The sequence below is a fragment of the Pimephales promelas genome, chromosome 15, assembly GCF_988280905.1.
Source record: "Pimephales promelas chromosome 15, fPimPro1.hap1.1, whole genome shotgun sequence".
NCBI classification, from domain to species: Eukaryota; Metazoa; Chordata; class Actinopteri; order Cypriniformes; family Leuciscidae; genus Pimephales; species Pimephales promelas.
In genome coordinates, this window is record NC_142783.1 from 29,014,762 (window position 1) to 29,034,287 (window position 19,526).

A 19,526-nucleotide genomic window follows, 5' to 3' on the forward strand; every position below is an offset into this window, starting at 1 on the left:
TGCATAAGAAAGGTCTCAAAAGAAAATAGGCCTGATACTGAAAAAATCATAATAACAATAACAGTCGTAGAGTACAAAATGCACATTCAGTAAGAATGTAGTCGAACTTTCTACAAACTAAATGGAAACATAATACTTCAGTTTCAACACTTTGAGAAACTGGGGTTCGTCTAAATATCCAGATCACAAACAATACAAAAGATTAATCTTTTCCTTAATCCATTTCCATGCGTTATGTAACAGTACTAGATTGGCATCAGAAATATTAGCTGCAAGTTACTTGGTCAACAAGCACCAATCACATACACCAACTGTCCCTGTGGACTTCCACTATAGCTACCCCATAAATCAGGGGTGTCCAGGGCTGCTCCTGCAGAATTTAGCTCCATCCTGTCCCAACACACCAGCCTACAGTTTCTAGTAATCTGGAAGACCTTGATTAGCTGGTTCAGGTGTATTTAATTAGAGTCGAGCTAAACTCTGCAGGACGGTCGCCCTCCGGGAGCAGGATCTGTCCTCCTCTTAAAAATAGGAGCTTGGCTATTTTACTTAACTGTCGTGTTCATCCTGAAGAACTTCTCTTCCTAAACTCAGGAATGTTGCCATATGGCCAAAAAGTAAATCTGGGTTTGAGAATATTTTTTAAGATTTATGATGATGTGCTCCTGAGCATCTGCACGAAGCCTCTAAGGAGAGATTCTGCTCTCTGTCAGCAGGATATTCAAACATATCTCCTCTGCAAAAACAAAGCTCCCCAAGTGAACTTCTGTCGTTTTATCTGCTACTAGAACACACATGACACACACATACTACTGTACATGCAGTATTGTGAAAGTGGGGTCTTGGTTTTGTCCTTTGTAGGGGTGATATATGCAACTACACACAAAGATAGTGAAATGATCTTTAAATTAATTGTAAGTCAAGTCAGAAACGAACATGTTGACCAGTGTGTGTATATCATGAAGCTCAAATTTTCCTCTTGTTGCGGACAGTTGGGGTAGAGGACTATCGAGTGGACCAATAATAAGAGCCCAAGGTACTGTCAGTGGTGCAGTTGGAGCTGAAGGCATGGTTGTAGCAAGTGGCGTCACTTTTCTGCAGAAAGATCCGTGATAAGGCCAGAAGTGGGGCAATATGTGAAAGTGCGTGAGGTACTGGTAGTGGCTGTTGTTATAATGTAGTTGGGCTTCCCAAAGACTGAAAATCAAGGCTGAGCCTCAGTGTTGGGCTCCTTGTCGTAAATGTAGCTGCCAACCCCACCAGTGTTTACACCTAGAAATACAAAAAAATCAATCAGACTGGGTTGATGACCAATTTAACTAGGACACATAAGATAAAAAAATGCTTTATCTTTAATGCTAATAAAAAAATACACTACTTTGAAACCAGATTATTGTCTAAATGAAGCAATAGCTCCCCCTAGAGTTGAAAAGTCTCACGGTACCTTTTGGGCCGAAGAGGACAGCATAACACGGCTTATGGCAGTAGGGCTGACCATTGTGCTGGAACACATAAAAACACATTTTAGGACAGATTCATGCATTCAGTTGATGCCAACTGAATACACTATGATTTTTCAATGCCTTTTCATTTCTTAAGACCTGCACATCAGCTAAAAATGCATTGTGTACATGCATATACAGTTTGTAAAACAATATTTCATTGGTTTCTATTGGGGACACTGGAAAGTTGATATAAAAGTAATCTTCATTTTACACATTTTGTAAATATCACACAAAGTCATATTGAGATTTAATTTTTATTACGACTAGTTATACATCCTTACTCAAAAACAACAAAAACAAACAAATTGGGAATTGCAAATTAAGATTTTAATTCTTGTTAATGGCCTTTATTTCCAGCATACTGATGTATTACTGTACCTAATGAATGACCCACAGATGCCCTGCGGTTTATTCAAGATTTATAATGTAAAATTGATTCTCGATTAACCTTTTACATCAGGGGTGCCCAATCCTGCTCCTTGCGATCGACTGTCCTGCACAGTTCATCTCCAACCCTAATCAAACACACCTGAATGTGATCCTAAAGACCTTAATTGGTTGTTTCAAGTGTGTTTGATTAGGGTTTGAGATGATTGTGCAGGACAGTCGATCGGCAGGAGCAGGATTGGGCACCCCTGTTTTACATGTACAGAATTAATAAAAGGAAAATGGCATCCATCTATACACTTCTACTAGAAGCAACCTTTATTTTCCTCTCACCTCTGCGTGGCTGCCTGCTGCCAGGGTCTTTTTACATCTTTCACAGCGCAGGCATGGGCGATGCCAGTCCTTCCCCAGTGATGTCACCTTCTCAGCTGCCGTAAGTACGTAAAAGGACATGTTATTCTGCTAGCTCCATTACATGACACGGTATGAAATGTTATTAGAACAGAGAGAAACATACCAAAATAGACCTTCTTGTTGCATCTGGGACACAGGTTTGCTTCCCCAGAGAAGGTGGTGATGCTTCCAGCTGAAATGAAAGGTGCATTCACTCTATGATCCAACTAAACTGTGATTTGCCTTATGTCATATACATTTAGAACAAAGGGAGACGCATATCCTCTATGTTCCTGCTTACACATTCAGAATAAGTCAGTTGCTGCGGATTTCTGCTGTTGTTTGTACCTTTAGATGGCACCTTAGCAGATGTTGGGACCCATTTCTCCTGAGGTTTGGGTGCGGAGTCCACGGTAGATACGGGCGGGGAATTGTTGGCGGGATTTTCGTACACGTATGATCCTGCACCTCCAATGTTCACACCTAGATATTGACCAGAGTTTCATGAAAATATCCTACAATCATGCAAAATGTTCATTCGTTGCAATTAATGAATTAGGTATTAACTAACAATCCTATGGGATTTTTCACCTCATTCATGTACTATGTACATATATAATAGTACGTATATAATCTAACATCAATCTACATTGATACTTATTGTAAAGTGTTGCCAGTATTTCTCCAAACATGAGGATTCCTAATGCCCAGCAGAGGGCACTCTTTATTTTCTGAATGACAATGTAAGCATTTATTCTTTTTTTAGACTCTTTACCATGGGCTATATGTACCAGAGAGCAAAAATCTAAGTCAAATCGATCATTTCACAACCTAATACACTGTATATAAATGAGCAGAGATCAGAACAGTTTGTTCCATGTTAATAGACCTTATTCAGAACAGGTATGAAAGCAAGGCTGTGAGGGAATGCGCTGTAAAGCTCCTATAAAATCACTTATTCTTATTACTCATTTTCCACAGCTCAGGTTGTCAGAGTTTCTGTTCCATTTAAGTTTCTTGGAAAGATATTTTTGCAGTGCATCATCAGCATAACAATTTAAAAACACATTAAATACCAGTACAACCCACTGAAGAGATGTCTATCCCTTACAGCCTCACTTTCATTTCTGTTGAAAATGGCAAAGATGGCGCTGCTGTGAATAAGGTCTATGTGGATGTCACAGGACTTGGACTTGAAACGCTAATTGCGTGTTATCTCACCTTTTGGACCAAAGAGGGCAGCATAGCATGGCTTGTGGCAGTATGGTTTCCCATCATGCTGTGAGGATGTACAACAGAATAAAAAACAGTCATTGCAAGCATATATTCCTTCAATCAAGACTCTACAATCGAATGAGAGCACATTTGCTGATTTCACCCGCTGCTTGTACACTATCCTACAGTAAATGTCACAGACGGTGCTTATCTTGGGTGTCCTCTCCCTGATAACACTCACAGCAGTTACTAGTCTACGTTGCCGTTCTATGTGTCTTTGCGTGCTTTGAGTGTGTCTATGTGTATGTGTGTATATGGAAGGTTGTGGACAAAACATTCTTCAATGGTAGTTGCTCCCAGACCCCTTTGGTGAGGGCCATGGTGGGAAAGGGTTACCATGGGAACCGTCAGACGGCAACTGTTTCAGTTGCGCAGGTCAGGATAAAGGAACGGAAAGGGCAGAGAACAGTGGCCATATGCCAGTACAGAAGTATGCAAGGGGGGGAAAAATGCGTAATGAGCCCCACATTCCAGCAAAGAGTAGCAGACACCTTCCCGCCTCAATTCCCATGATGGAAAACTTGATGGTGTAACATATCAATACTTCTAAAAAAGGCAACAAACTAACAAAAGCTACACAGGAGCACTACAGAGGTGGTTCTGGTGTAGATCAATCAGGAACCTGAAGTAGTAGCCCAACCAGACCCCTAGCAGGGAATTTTAGGACTTCACCAACACTCCTGTGACTTTAGCATAAAGTCTAGCCAACTTTACAGCGTATTCTAGCAAAGATCCTATAGTGGGATCTGAAATGCGTGCTCAAGGAAATATACTTGCTGTTTCTAAAAGATTATATGCCATCAACCTCATAAACATCAAATCCAGTGACTAGTTCTTCTGTGAAACCACTAACTATAGTACATCTTGACCATTTGGATTCCTGGCAGATTGAAACCAAGAACCAAGTTTAGACCCTAAAGATGCTGTTACACTGACAGCGTTTTTATCACTGGAGGTCATCAAGTCTATGAATTACTAGTTAGTTTGCCAGCAGGCGTTCTAAATCTGACTGCAGTATCCAACGGCAGATCATGTGAGCTTCACTATCTGCACTCCCATTGGTAAATCACCACATCGAGTCACTCTGCATTGGCAAATGGCGGTCAACGGTCTCTAACGTTATTATTGCTTCAGCTCACCCACTTTTACCCTGTTTATACCTGGTGTTAAGATGCGTTTTGTCGAAGGGATTGGGATCACAAGTGGATGCTTCTAAATTCAGGTGTAAACGGGTCTAAAACGTTTTGAGCGCATTTGTCTGGACTGCTTTCATGGTATAAACGCTCATGTGGGCGAATGTGTTCGAACAGCCACAAAAGAGCGCCAACTCTCCTCCTACCGAACTAATGCGTAAACATTATCGGAAGTGTGCTAGCCAGACAGGATTTAAACTTTGTCGGCTGAAGACTCAAGTTTGGTTTGAAGACGAAAAACGTACCAATAAAAACGTTCTTTAACCATTTCTGATTTTGAACATGCACTCACAGAGTTCGCGGTGATCTTGCGGCTTTCAGAGCAGAAACTAAAGCTGCTGCACTGAGTGCGCTCCATATATTTTTCCATCGTCACATGCGCGTTCATGTGTAAATTGCTTGAGCTTATTTTGTCCAAAAAAACCTGGTACTGTAGATTTACCTGCTCATAGACTCTCCCTTTAAAGAAATCAAGACAGAAGTGGTTGAAACTGGACAAAAGAGACGGATTAAAACGTGAGGTGTAAACGGGAATGTGTCTGCCTCGTCTACTTGTGTTGTGATCCGATCGATCTTAATTCTAGGTGTAAACAGGGCTCTGTTGCACACACCTTGACTCTTGTAAATTCCAAAATCAAAATCAGATCTTGCTGTTTTGTGTGCAATATGCATTAGACGGACAGTGAATAGTCTGTGGGTGTGATGTCTAAGTCAGATACAACACTTAGTCCACCAGCTCCCATTACAGTTCTCACGGGTCAACTCTCACCGGTCATATAGAGGAGCTCATCAGCCCACACTTTCCCAAGAACCAAGAATCACATCCACCCCTATTCCCATAAATCATCTCGCTTTACCCTGCTTAAATCCATTGAGGACACTAAGGGGTGATCATCTTAGCCACAATCAATGGTCTTAAAGAGAAATGTACATGTGATTTACCCATCTTCACAAACCCAACTTCATTCCTGTACCATGTAACTCATTCAACCAACAGAAATCTCAACATAGCAACCTGACCTACATCCAGATTTAGGTTGTTGTGAGCTGTGAGGATGTTAATATGCTTACACAGAGATTACAGAGAGAATTCCTTCTATTTGTGACTCTTCCTGAAGTAAATGCAACACTTCTGTTTCCTACACTCTTAGAAGAAACGGTTCTATATAGAACCTTAAAAGGTTCTATCAGCGCTATGTATTTGGAACCCCTAAAAGGTTCTATACACTCTTAAAAAAGGGTTCCTATGGGTTCTATATAGAACCCTGGGGTTCCATATTTGGCCAATAGAACCTTTTACCAAAAGAATTGGTTTTATATAGAACCATTTTGGAGTTCCATATATGAAGCGGGGGATGGAACCATTTCTGGTTCTAAATAGAACCATTTCTTCTAAGAGTGTACTCTTGTCCTTGTGGAATACAGACTCAAGGCAACATGACGACAATTCCTCTGGCTCTAAAACATCACAGCCCTGTCCTTTGCCCTCTGCTACCATTCCAATCTAGACACAGCCATCACCGTGTGATGTAACAGGATGCTGGAAGGTCGCAGAGAATTTAATTTGGCTCACAGTCATACACACAGGAACAGTCAGGACGTACAAAGCTGGCCAGCAGGTTCAAAAAAACGAGCATCATCACACAGCAGCTTTCCAAAACTAAAAAGGAGGGAAAATTCTTATTGTAGCATGGAGTAGGCTTTGTGACAGTTTGGTTTGTCTTCATATTTTCATATTGATACGTGACAGGCCTCAATCCTGGTGCTGGACTCTTCAAATAGAGCACTGATCCTCTGATGGAAACGTGCAGTGGCATAAAGTCAATACTCAGCTGCTGGAGTTTGAGTTTCCCCAACTAGACTACAGAGAGGTAGCGTGAGATCTAGTAGTGAGTCTTACCTCAGCATGGCCACCCGCTGTCAGGGTCTTACTGCAGCGCTCGCACTTCAGACAGAACTTGTGCCAGTCCTTCCCCAGTGACGACACCTTCTCAGCTGGGAGGTGAAAAAGAGAGAAAGATAGATTTTTTACACTTTTTGATAAGAAAATGTGAGTTTGCACATGAAAAACTTGTCCAATACTAGGGTTAGTCAGTGGTTGCCGGGTCAGTATAATTATTAGTGAATTGCTGGGTGGTTACTAGGGTATTGAGACATTGCTATGGGATTTTTCACCTTTTAGAATTTGAGGTTTAATTCATGTACATAACACTAATGCTTAAAACTAAGGGTTAGGTGCTTGTTCAAATTCCTATACAACACAAACTCGGAGGAGTAATAACAGTGATTTGCAAAATTTGCAGTTTGTGTGTGTGTTCATTACTCACTACTCTTAATGTGTGTGCACTAACTTGGATGGGTTAAATACAGGCAAATCCCATGCATGCAACTTTCACTTTTTTTATTATAATAGACTATGGCTATATCTGAATGCATTCTTCCCTACTATATGGTAGATGAAATACTACGGTGCTACTGGCGAGATTCTGAGGTGTGCATCCAATGGACAATTTACTATCCCATGAGGCCACAGGAGAGGATTTGTGAATGGAAGTGAGTGAGGCAACTTACAGGTAGACCACATGACAATGACACGCCGAATGTCTGAGTTACAGTCATACTATATAGATCTCACTTTTTAAAATGGTTTTAAGTACTCATTTAAAAAGTACAGTATCTACTCAGGGAGTATAGTATGCAACTTTGAAAGCAATACAGGTCCTTCTCAAAAAATTAGCATAGCTCATTTAGAGAACCTTTATAATGATATGCTAATTTTTTGAGATAGGAGTTTTGGGTTTTCATGAGCTGTATGCCAAAATAATCACTATTAAAACAATAAAAGACCTGAAATATTTCAGTTGGTGTGCAATGAATCTAAAATATATGAAAGTTTAATTTTTATTATTACATTATGGAAAATAATGAACTTTATCACAATATGCTAATTGTTTGAGAAGGACCTGTATGTGCATCATATTGTGAATTTGTGATAATATTGTGTTGCTGCTGATAGTGAACCTGCCCGTAACCACACCCTAGAATCTCTTATCATCCAAACCGTAGTGTAGAAGGATTTTAAAGCTAGTTTTATGCTGCAAGTTTCCCTTCCACTCAAATATTAATGTCTGCAGCTCCTGATTAGCTATGAATGTGCTATGGAAACTGCCTGTCTGAGAATCCAAAATCCTAAAAGTATGTACCAAAGTATGTTGTGCATTTCCTCAGAAGGTTAAAACAAAGAGTCTCTTCCTGCCGTGAAGGCAAAAGTGAGCAAGAGTCTCCACACAAGATTATTAATGGTAGATTTGTATAGTTTTCAGAGCCAAGCTAGCTTTATATTTTGAGGATGTTTGCTGGTCTGTGCATTTTCATTTTGACAATCAATGCGAGATCATATTCCATAAAAACAATGAAAAGTACTGGCCTCATGATGAGGGCTCCAGGTCACAGCGTTTTATTTCTAAGCAGAAATGTGTTGACGTGCAACACAAGGAAATGCAGTGGCAGGGCGCTATCACAGCCGGACAGCTAAGTGATGACGAGACCCACTTCCCCATTTCCCCTCCTGTCCCGTTTCTTCAGGAGGGTCCTGGGAGACTTCCCCAGACCTAATATTACTCTTTCCATTTATATACTTCGCTCTCAAGACAATGCATAACACCGGCCTGCTGGGACAACTCTCTCACTCTGGAGGAAACACCTTTGCTTATCAAAAACAGCACAATCTGCTGGAGAGAACAGTTCATTTCCTCCATTTTTCCTCTCCTTCCTTGCTTTCCCGTCTGGAAAAGCATTGTTTTCGTTTAGTAAGTTTTACAGCCCTCTTAGTCCGTCTCTTGGGGGTGTCTAGGTCAGTACAGCAGAGATCAGTTTCACCATCAGAAGAGGAGATTTTTTTACAGCTAAAGTAAAGCAAAAACTCCTACTTCACTGAGATCCTCAAGTATATCCACACATGGAGGCAGAGGAACAATTTAAACTGTGTGGGCATGGATCTTTAAAAAGTATGACAATCTCCAGGACATGTTTGCTAACACTATACTGCTGCAAAGGCCTTTCAAACTTCTTTTTACCCCTAGAGGCCCGGATATACCACGGCAAAGTTGTTTTTTGTTCTTTAAGGGGTAAATCGAAGATCAAAATTTATGACCAGCAATATACTGTTATTGATCATGCCATGCCACCCACACAGCGGAGAGCGACCGTTAGATGAATATGTAAATGTGCTGCATGGTTTCCTCTCGATAACAAAAAAAACAATAAAATTGAGAAAACCGCAAGTTTTTTTTTAAAAAAAAAAGCATAAGAAAAGCATCTGATCATTGCAATGTAGATATATTTGCACAAGCTCTGGAATTCAGCACTCTGTCAGATTCTCGTTTCATCAGAAGTACAACTTCATTTTTTACTATAACGCAGCTCCACTAGTGTGTTCATGTTTTCACTTTTGACTTGGGAAGAGAAATGAAGCGGTAAAGATTTCCATGTGAAAGAAGGTGGAGCCTCAGTGCCACACCTAACCATTACATAATCGCCACGGACCAATGGTAGAACAAATGTGTTTACCAGCCGAAGCAAACTTTTCCAGAAAGTTCCCTTTGGCAAGCTGTTTTGAACTCCCAAAACGAACTCCAAACAAAGTTCGTTTTGGCTTGATTTTGTTCAAAATGATGTTACAGCAGTTCGACCTTCGATTTTGCTCGAAGTATTGGGGCCTTAAGCTGCGAACTTCACCGTGAGTCTATCAATGCCTATACTGGCCCAAGTCAAATTAGGCCACCCTCAAGTTCTGGTCTCTATAAATTACAGGTCCCTGCTTGAGTCTGCAGGATTTTTTAATTTTATTTTACGTCTGATGAACATTATAAATTTGATTGCATAAAAAAGTGGTAGCACAGCTCTCCTTACACGGACACGTGATTTAAAGGGATACTCCACTTTTTTTGGAAATAGGCTCATTTTACTACTCCCCCAGAGTTAAACAGTTGGGTTTTACCGTTTCCGACTCCATTCAGCCGATTTTCTGATGTTTAGAAGAATATCATTAACCAGACAGTTTCTGGTCTCATTGACTTCCATAAAATGGTAAAACCCAACTGTTTAACTCTGGGGGAGTAGTAAAATGATCCTATTTCCAAAAAAAATTGGAGTATCCCTTTAAGGAAGCATTGATGTCCGGTGCACATTGATATATCTAACTAAAATAATGGTTTCATGCAGAAATATAACATTTTAAAAATAGTTATGTACTATAAATGAATTCTAAACTCACATTGGAGACATAGAGGCCCAGACAGTATAAATCACTGGTTTACAGCAGAAGGCTAATCCAAGATAAGTTCACAGTCAATGGCCCAACTGGATATAAAGAGAGAGAACGTCTCCACAGGGAAGAAGCCAAAGCCAGTGGTGGGTACTATACAACGGTAAGTGCGTTTACGTGGTGGTTGACGAAGTGCAGATGAACAGAGCAGCCATTAAAAGGGCTTCTGTTGTTGTTCAAGTGTGAGGTTGCTGGGAAGCCGTTTCAGTTATTGGTGTCATTTTGTGTGGGCAAAGGGAATCGCTAATCGCATATCAAGCTGAAAAGACCCCTGGACAACCTCCAGTCACAGTCTAACACGCATCCCTTTTCTACGGCCAAATGAAATCAGTGTCTTGGGTGGTATATTTACAAGCAGCTTTGTCCGCAGAAAACAAAATTTGCACGCCTGGTTTCTGCTTTCAAATAGAAACGGCTATAGCGATATTCTAACATCGCTGTCATCTCGTGCATCCCTGAGGGGATCCATTCGACTGGAGAGCCACAGGAGACCAGAGAGTGACTCATTAGAGAGTCAGGTTACCTTGGATGCGAGGCGTAGATGCATGAGAGCCGTAATGGACGGTTGTGTAAGATTATACGAGAGGCTGCGATACCTTCCAATGACCAGCTCTAATGAGCACAAGCAGAGGTTAAGAGTGCAATATGTACACCTGATCGCAGATAAGCAGCGTAGTGCTTTGTTTTGAATTGAATTGCAGAGGTAATCTATTTAGTCCTGCCGGTACTGTCTGTCGAGGTAACATCTCCTGTCAGCCATGGGTTGTGTGTTTTCCCTAAGTTTGCTCCCACAATTAAATCAGATGAGAGCACTTCTTACACCACGGATAGGGTCAACTGATCCGTGAGCAACACAGAGGTTCCTTTAGTTTTATGTGTTCGAAGGGAGGGTAAACGAAACCCTTCACACGAATGAGCTTGTGCTATCTCAGCAGGTTAGGATGTGGGCTAATGGAACTACACTATGCAGTCAGCAATCATTTCCAAAGCAAATCAGTCACAACACACAACTCTCTCTAACCAACGAGTCATATGAGATTTAATGAAGTCAACAATAGAGAGCAAGATTTATGAACCTAATGTCGCATAAATAAGTTTCTCTGTAAACATGTCATGCCCAATATCCTGGGGTTGTTCCAGAATTGAAGAGGCTCTCAAAAAGTCCTACACTTCCAGAAAACTCAAGCCATGAGAGAGATGCATCAACATCAGTCTCCATTTAATCACTCTTATTAAGTTTGTCTAGGCACAACATATGCCTCTATCACTCTAGGGGCACAGTGTTCGTAGTTATTAGCGTTTCTCTTTAGCCAGCATGGCTGATCATTTTGGAAACTAATGTGATTGACCCTTCTCTCGTGCTCCTTGCTAACTCAGACTTTACAGAACATCCCTTTTGTAGGAGAGCTGTAAGATGAACAGAAGAAAGGACATTTTTATCCTCTATGTACCTTTCTGTCTCTATTATAGGCTGGCTACTATGTTTTAACACACAAAAACTATCCAAACGTTCAAACAATCCGTAGACTTACATTTGAAAATGAAGGACAACAAAAGTTGTTAAAGCTACACTGTGTGATTTTTACCTCCATCTAGTGGTGAAAAGGTATATGAGCATCCAGTGAATATTGGTTTCTGTTCCTCTTAATTTCCGATTTCGTTTTAACTCCTACGGTGGCCAATGTAGTCCAAGATTAACATGGCTTCCAGTTCGAGTGTTAAATCAAACGTAAACGCGAAAGGCGAAGCTTGAATTAACGGGTATGTCCCTCTTTGGCTAATGTACTTTCAAGATGGAGAGGCAACATGTCGACCGACATTAGAACCCCTTACCCGTATGTATTTTCAATGGCATAGTAATGCTTTATTACTTGAACGAAATAAATATACATTAATGCGCACATATATTTTTGAAAGAACTAAGTGTTTTTAGCTAAGAATAAACTAAAAGAGTTACACAGTGTTGCTTTAAGGTAGAATTAGTCAATAAAACTTGGGCCTTTATTATTGATAAGGCAGTTGCAGCAATGACAGGATGTAATAGGAGAGCCGAAGGGAACGGACCACATGTCAGGACTTGAACTCGGATGCCCAAACCCAAACGCTATATCTATGTCAGAGCGCTACCCACAAGGCTGTGGCTTCAGTAAGTAGTTTTAAGGGAGGATTTAGCAAAAGTAGGTGGGTTTAAGCTATAGGTCAGTACAAGGTTGTGGTCAAAAACAGAAGGTTTATCCGTCCTGGACCTTTTTAACTTACAAGGCTACGTGTTTTAGCCGCTATCAGTTATTTTAGCTGTACAAAAACAGTTTGTTGTTATGTTTCTGCTGATATTGGAGTCTTATATTATTTGGATTTATTATTAAAAAAAAGAAACCACACTGATTTCTAGAGCTAATACTTTACTCCATCTTTTAGATTAAAGATAACGAAGACACACATTTTCTTTAGAATATGGCGCATTATATGCAAGGAGAGAATGATAAGGAAGGTCTGTTATATGACACTGTCTGAGATGTAATCACAAATAAACAGCACTAGGCCTCAACAACATTTACACAGCTGAACACCCTACGGGCTCCGACACAGGAATGCAGTCTAAAACCTACTCCATTATCCTCAGCAGACACTTTTTGTAGTGAGCAAAACTATATAAAAAGATTATGAACATACAAGTTGATGGGTGGCACTGGCTTGACATTAATTGTACTTGGTTTGAAGAACCAGCCATGTCGAATAGGACTCAAACGATTGGCAAAACGGCATGCGTTATATATCTTTCTACTCACTGTGGTCGTACACATGGAAATCAATTTGAAAGGCAAGGACCGATTTGCTTCCACTTCAGAAGCCAATAATGTGGACCCATCTGTTCAGAGTGAGCACTACATGAACCCATTCTCTCCCTGACTGTATCCCCTCATACTGCAAAATCAACATGATGCGCGCCATCTGGGTCCAACATGGGGCTTTGCTTCGAGTCACTGATCACAGCCTGACCTGCTAGCCTTGCAGCCGAGGGCCTGCAGGCTATAGGCAAACCAAGATCAAACTGGGTAAAATCATGCTCAAAATTATAACGTGCACTTCCAGGCTCCATTAACCAGGGAGATGATTGCTGTGGTTAGTTCCCATGATCCTCAGCGTTTTCAGACTATAAATAGCACACACGCTCTGCGCTCAAATCATGTTTTGTAGCTCTGTTAATGACCCTACTCTTCTGTGGTGGTAAACAGTGCCTTTCTGTGAGACCCTGCCAAGAACCATCAACTCGCGAATGGCAGTTCCTTCTCCAAACAAATCTCAATAGGCGTCTGATTGCGAGCTTGGTTTTCCAATTTACAGTGGCTTGTGAATTTCCTAACAGGAGTGCGGAAAGGCTGGGTGTGGTTTGGGCCCATGCTGCACAGATGTGGTCCTGCTGATGCAAGGCACGGCAAGATGTCTGTCTCTTCAGTTTAGCGCAGTTTCCTCTCGATATAAATTAAGCAACCTCGTGATTTTCAGTTGTCTGGCCTGAGTGAGAGCCGCATGTACTGTATGCTCTGAGCTGCTACTGTGGTGCCCACGGCTGTCAGAACAAATCAATGCTGCCTCGTGGAGCTCGGCCTCACACAGTTTCCCTATAGCCAATGTAAAAACACTACTGATCCACACATTTCAATGGTTGTGTGGATATCATGAAACCTATTACCAGCATGCCAGGATCAGGTTGTATTCCAAAATCAAAAGTAAGAAATTGTTGCTTAAACTAGTCCCCTTGTGGTGTAAATCAAGCTTTTAATTTTGTTTATATGCTAGTTTTTTTTTTTTTTTACGATATCTCACGACCAATTCGTACAAATCTTACGAGTGATTAAAAAGTGGCTAATGCGTACTAATTCATATGATACGACCTCACTCGTACGATTTGTCTAAACCCACGTGATTGGTATATTTAGGGGCGGGGTCAGGGGTAGGTCATTTGTACGAGTTCATACTAATTGGCCATCTCGTAAAATATGTACGATTTACCAAAAATCATACTAATTCGTATGAGTGAGGTTGTACGAATTGTTAGGAATTAGCCACCTCGTAAAATTCGTACAAATTTCCGTGAGATCGGGTTGTTTTTTTATATGCTTTGAGACAAACCATGTGTAAATTCATAACACCATTGCTGAGACTTTTCTCCTTAAAACTGCAGTGAACCAAAGACAATCTCAAAACCGCTGGTGTTTCTGACGTCACAAACTACCTCGTAACAAAAAACGTCAAAGTGTGATCGTCAACGAGTGGATCTCTGAGCTGGTGTGAGTGAGTGGAGGTGGGATTAATTTGCACATTCATAGAACTACATTTGCTAAATGAGGCAAGGGTGTAGATTTACATTCAAGCTCTTTTAAGGCAAGAAAAAAAAAATTTTTTCAAGAAAAAAAAAAACGTTTAAATATGTAATTTTGGCTATCAAAGATGTGTTTTAAGGGATGCAATTATTGACTACAAGGGGATCTTTTGCATTGTAATGTTTTCATGACAATTAAGCCCATTTCTCAGTTCAGTTCTCATTAATGCAACAGTATTATTTTACCATAATATGAAAAATATGTATTAAATTTAATTCACTATGGCTGCCTTTTCTCTGCTGACTTGTAATTCATACTGATTTAAATAGTAAAAAACACTGTAATTTAACTAAATTGACATTAATTAAATAATAAATCGGCATTGGAAAATAATAGGAAATGCTGAAAAACAACAACATTTGGATGTCTTACTTAAATACTGAATTTGGGGATAATGTTAATTGTCATAAAAATAGAGCCCAGAAACTAAATTACAATACAAAAAAAAAGGTCCTTAAATGAGCATCATTTTAATTATGCTACAAATAATTTAGTTTTTTGCCTTTTGATTTTGGGGTGAAATCTGACCCAGCGATTTATTTTTGTGAGATTCGCCCAGTTATATTTACGATTTTTTTATTTCAATAAATTCTGATAATACATGCATGGGTTGATTTATGAACAATCTAGAGGGGAAAAAAATACAAGCAGCAGCATTAAATTTCCCTTGATGTGTCTCCAGGTAGAGCAAATTTATGGAGACAAATTATGGGCCTTCGGGTAGGTCGAATCCGAATAATGTGAGTTTAAAGACTAGTCCTATAAAACACAAGTATAATTACATGATTGCTAAGGTCTTTCTTCTTGCTAACCTTGCAACAAGAGTAAAAAAACATCTTGTAACTATGGTCGAGGTTCATGCCTGCCAGGAATCCTGACAGACAAGGAGAATGGCCCCCAATTCTGACTCCCAAGATTACGCAATGCCCCTAAACAGGCAAAAAGTGGCATTATGTAACAGATTCTGCACATTCAAACAGCTAGTGGGGTAGCCATCTGGAAGACACAGGGTTTTATAATGGACACACTCATTAAAAGTGCATGAGACGGTAAGAGTTGGGGACAGAGAAAGAAAAAAATAGCTAAAAAGGAAAAATGAGGATTAAACAACTTTCCATTAAACCAACAGGAGGACAATGAGTTCTGTCTGTATGACATGATGGAGATGCCCTCTGACATTTTGATGTCACTGGCATCTAAGAAAGAAAGCATTCTTCTATTCAAGAATGAGAGCAGGCTTTCAAAAGGGAAAAGAGAAAAATATGAAAGATTTTTCAGGAATTTCCTACAAAGCTGAATTTGTTGCATAATTGCTTCTAAAGGTGTGTCATGTAATATGCATGTACAGATTTGGAAATGGATATGATCCAGATAATTATTTTGCAGAATATACAGATTCAAACAGACTTGAATTCAAATGTCCACCCATTTTGTTTGAAAAATGGGAAAGCACTGATTCCATGCGTCACATTTGCATGTGACAAGCAAAGCTTTTAACGCTTGCTCTTGTGCAAGAAAACCCACAACATCTGCAAGCAGCTGTCCAATAAATGAATAAAAGGTTCAACTGAAAAGTTTCCACGCAATACAGTGGCTTACCATTTAGGTTTGAAACAGGATATAGTCAGGAAGGAATTTACAGGAACACATGCACTGACTCCCACAAACTCAATTTGGAAATACCATCTGGAGCAGCTGCATTTGCAAAAAAACAGCATTTGGTAATACTGATCTTTTTAAAATATGTTTTACTCACATTTTATATTGAATGTTAACTCTGATAAATAGATAAAACAATTGATTATTATTAAATAATAATAAATATTTGTATTTCGTGAACTGTTTTCCGCTCATTCTATGTCTAGACTGTGGATTTGGATGCAGCCTTCACCTTCATCCTCAAATATTCCACTCGGTGACATTTTCATATTCATAGGAAAGGACTGACTCGGAGGACCGCACCCTTGCTCTTCCACAGCTGTATGGAATGTGTCTTGGCTTCAACATGAGTCTAATAAAAGCACAGTCACCCGCATCTCAAACAGCACCCTCGTGACGTAAACCGAGGTCTTGGGTGAAACCCTGCTTTGTCCTTTCTTCTGCATTATGGCATCATGAACCACTAACACTGACATCAGCAACATGTGCAACTCAGCTCCAATTCCTCCCTTATGGTAAAAAAAAAAAAAAAAATCTAAATGCAATTGAATATTGCATTAAACCCAGCCATAATGACTTAAGAACCTGTTTCTCAAAGGGTTCACCCAAAAATTAAAACCCCACCATCATTTTACTCGCCCTCGTCAAACCCGTAAAAAAAAAAAAAAATCTGAGAGCTTTCTGTCCCTCCATTGACAGCTATGCAACTAGCGCTTTGACGCTTCAAAAAGTTCATGAAGAGATCGTAAAACTAATTCATTTCTTCAAAAAGATCTTCATTTGTGTTTTCCGAAGATGAATGAAAGTCTTACGGGTTTTTGGGTGAACTGACCCTTTAAACAAAATAGTTCATTTGACCCATGTCATGTTTAGCATTTTGCATATTGCTGGGTATAAGGTTGATGGGAATATCAATGCATTTTGCAGATGTCCAATGTGAAATCTTGATCCTGAAGCTAAAACCAGCTTTTAACAAAAAATATATCTCTGCCCACCCACTAAACACACAGCCATGGAAAGAGCAGCACATGCTTTTATATAACAGCACCTCGTTCAAACCATTGATTCAAAACAACCGGACAGCTTTATTGGTCGTGTGTTATGGCTTTTCGCTTGACACACAGATTAATATAACATAAATAAGAGCTAAATAATCATCTCAGTTTCCAGCACACAGGCTATGATGCACTGATGAATAACCTTAAAAATATGAGAGCAGGGATGATAAGGTCAAGTGGGAGAGAGGCTATTCATCCGTTTAATGGATTGAGATGTATATGCAGACATCAATGCTGACTAGAAAATGGGTATAAATGAAGAGAAGAGGCAAGTCATTCACACATCTTTCAGCTTCCAAAACTTGCACATGCTGTATTATTAAAGAAAACTAGAAGAAGTCTATAAAAGCAATGTACAGCAACTTTCAAGCTTTCATTTTAGTGTTTATAAAAATAGCCCATCATCCGGTCAAGAGAGTGGAACATAAAGTTTAGTCAAAAAAAGAGAGAGAAAGAGATGATTGTAATAACTGCAGACAGGACTTAGACACAACTGTTTATTATTAGTGTTACAGAAGTGGGCATAAATTGTATGAATATAAACTGGCTGCTACTGCACTCAGCAGTCTGAACGTAAAAAGTTTACTTTTACATATTTAATTGTACGTATGGTACTTTCCACAAATACAGTTCAAAATAGGGCCAGAAAAGCTTAAAAATTATGCGTTCATTTCTCAACAATTGGTTTGGGTATAAGAGTGAGAATATGATCATCAACCACAAAAAATCATTTGAATATGCAACATTGCATGTCTAAATACAGTTTAAATCCATGATTTGTGAGATTTTGCAATATTCTACATTAAATAAAACACTAAATAAATATAAAAATTAAATGTACTAATCCATATAATGTATAAATAAATATAAACAATTTAAATTCTTAAACATAAAAGTAATAAATATAATCGATTTTTTTCTCCTTAAATTAGGCTATGTTAAATGATTGGACACAATTGATCAGTAAAATTAGTTAATTTTAAATGACATGATTTTAAGTGTTAGATCAAGACGAGGTGGAACAGGCCAAGTGTCAGTGGGGAGGATACTGATATTTGATTTGTTTACAACTAGTTACTTTTCATACAAAGTTAATTTTGTGTGACAAAATTATTAATAAAATAATGTTTCATAGTTTTCCTCACATCTTAAAAGCATGTAATTTGTCCCTGTAATGCTTTGCAAAAGCCATGGGAAACCAAAGTGCACCGTAGGCTATTCATGGAAGGTGCCGCATCTCCTCGTCAGCAAGTTCAAGATGTTAATTTTGGAGAGTTATGAAAGCGGTAAGTAATTCACTAAAAAGTATAACTAACGTTAGATTCCTAATTGCGAGTGATTTATGATCTATCACAAACCCTCATCAGTTTAAATCTGTTTGATCAACTCCTGTGTAAACAAATAATCGCTTTCCTACTTATTCAGCGTGGATGTCATTCATCATAGCAAAACATAACGGTGAATGAGTTTTAAAAAGAGGTACAGAATAAACCAGAAACGTTAACATAAACTCAAACTTACCAAAATACACAGTCTTTTCGCATTTAGGACACTTTGAAGCCATGGTGAACTCAAACTGGATTCTCTCTCACAAGGTTTGTCTTGCACGCGCTCAATCCGACCAATGGCTGAGAGCTGGAGCGCATCTCTTATTATCCCACTGAAAGCACCGCGCTGCATTTGCATAGCCCCGCCCTCCCTCGCAGGTCACTTTCAGCGCTCCATTCTGACATCTTCTCTCATTGGTCAGGAAACCTGTCAGTCACCATGTTGGCGGGCCGTCTGGCTCAGCAGCCCTGCTGGCAGGGGCTTCAGTCTGCTTACTTACTGCCACTGGCTCTTCCTTTTTACATCCTTCAACGGGAATGTGAAAGGCATCCAACAATAGATTCTTTCACTTCTCATGAATAGGGATTCTTCAGCACTTGCCAGACCGTTACTAGTGGAAATCAGTGGGAGAATGATATTGGCAGGACCAGACGTGCTTACAACACTTCTCTTTTTGTTTGGGTTGAGGTCACTATATGGCGGTATTACATTTTTGACTACATCACTGTTGTTCCACACACCCAAAAATGTGTGTCACCACATCTTTTTTTAGACTCAGATCTTTGCCAGCTCTTACAGGCTTTTGCCTCAACCACGTGTCCACGTAATTTCTCCCTTGTTCTGATCAGTCAGTATCAGCACTGAGCAGAGCAAATGTGCACCTTTCAACTCCAGCTCCACACCCGTTCAGTAACACACAGCCGATCCTGTTGACTTCCATAAATCTCTAAATTGCTTAGTCTGCTTGTCAAACAGACAGACCCCTGACTACTGTTGTGAAAGTGCCTCTTCTTGAC

The 19,526-nt window shown here is 39.7% G+C and overlaps 1 protein-coding gene across 1 annotated transcript; it reads right to left on the reverse strand.

Annotated features, from left to right (window-relative positions):
- Nucleotides 1–1,037: 1,037 nt before the first annotated feature.
- On the reverse strand, nt 1,038–18,853 carry crip2 (cysteine rich protein 2). Its single transcript, XM_039667466.2, has 8 exons — nt 18,703–18,853; nt 6,654–6,748; nt 3,507–3,564; nt 2,634–2,768; nt 2,410–2,478; nt 2,226–2,320; nt 1,445–1,502; nt 1,038–1,272 (listed from the first exon to the last, which is right to left on the reverse strand). The coding sequence occupies exons 1-8, from the start codon at nt 18,743–18,745 to the stop codon at nt 1,205–1,207; spliced, it is 621 nt and encodes a 206-aa protein (XP_039523400.2). The 5' UTR covers nt 18,746–18,853; the 3' UTR covers nt 1,038–1,204.
- Between the last annotated feature and the right edge of the window lie 673 nt (nt 18,854–19,526).

Coding starts and splice junctions, on each gene's coding strand:
- crip2 (XM_039667466.2), bottom strand. CDS start 18,745: ATGGCTTCAAAGTGTCCTAAATGCGAAAAGACTGTGTATTTTG. Junction 6,749..18,702: donor CGAAAAGACTGTGTATTTTG/GTAAGTTTGAGT, acceptor TTCACCTCCCAG/CTGAGAAGGTGTCGTCACTG. Junction 2,769..3,506: donor TGCCCTCTTTGGTCCAAAAG/GTGAGATAACAC, acceptor GTCAATATCTAG/GTGTGAACATTGGAGGTGCA.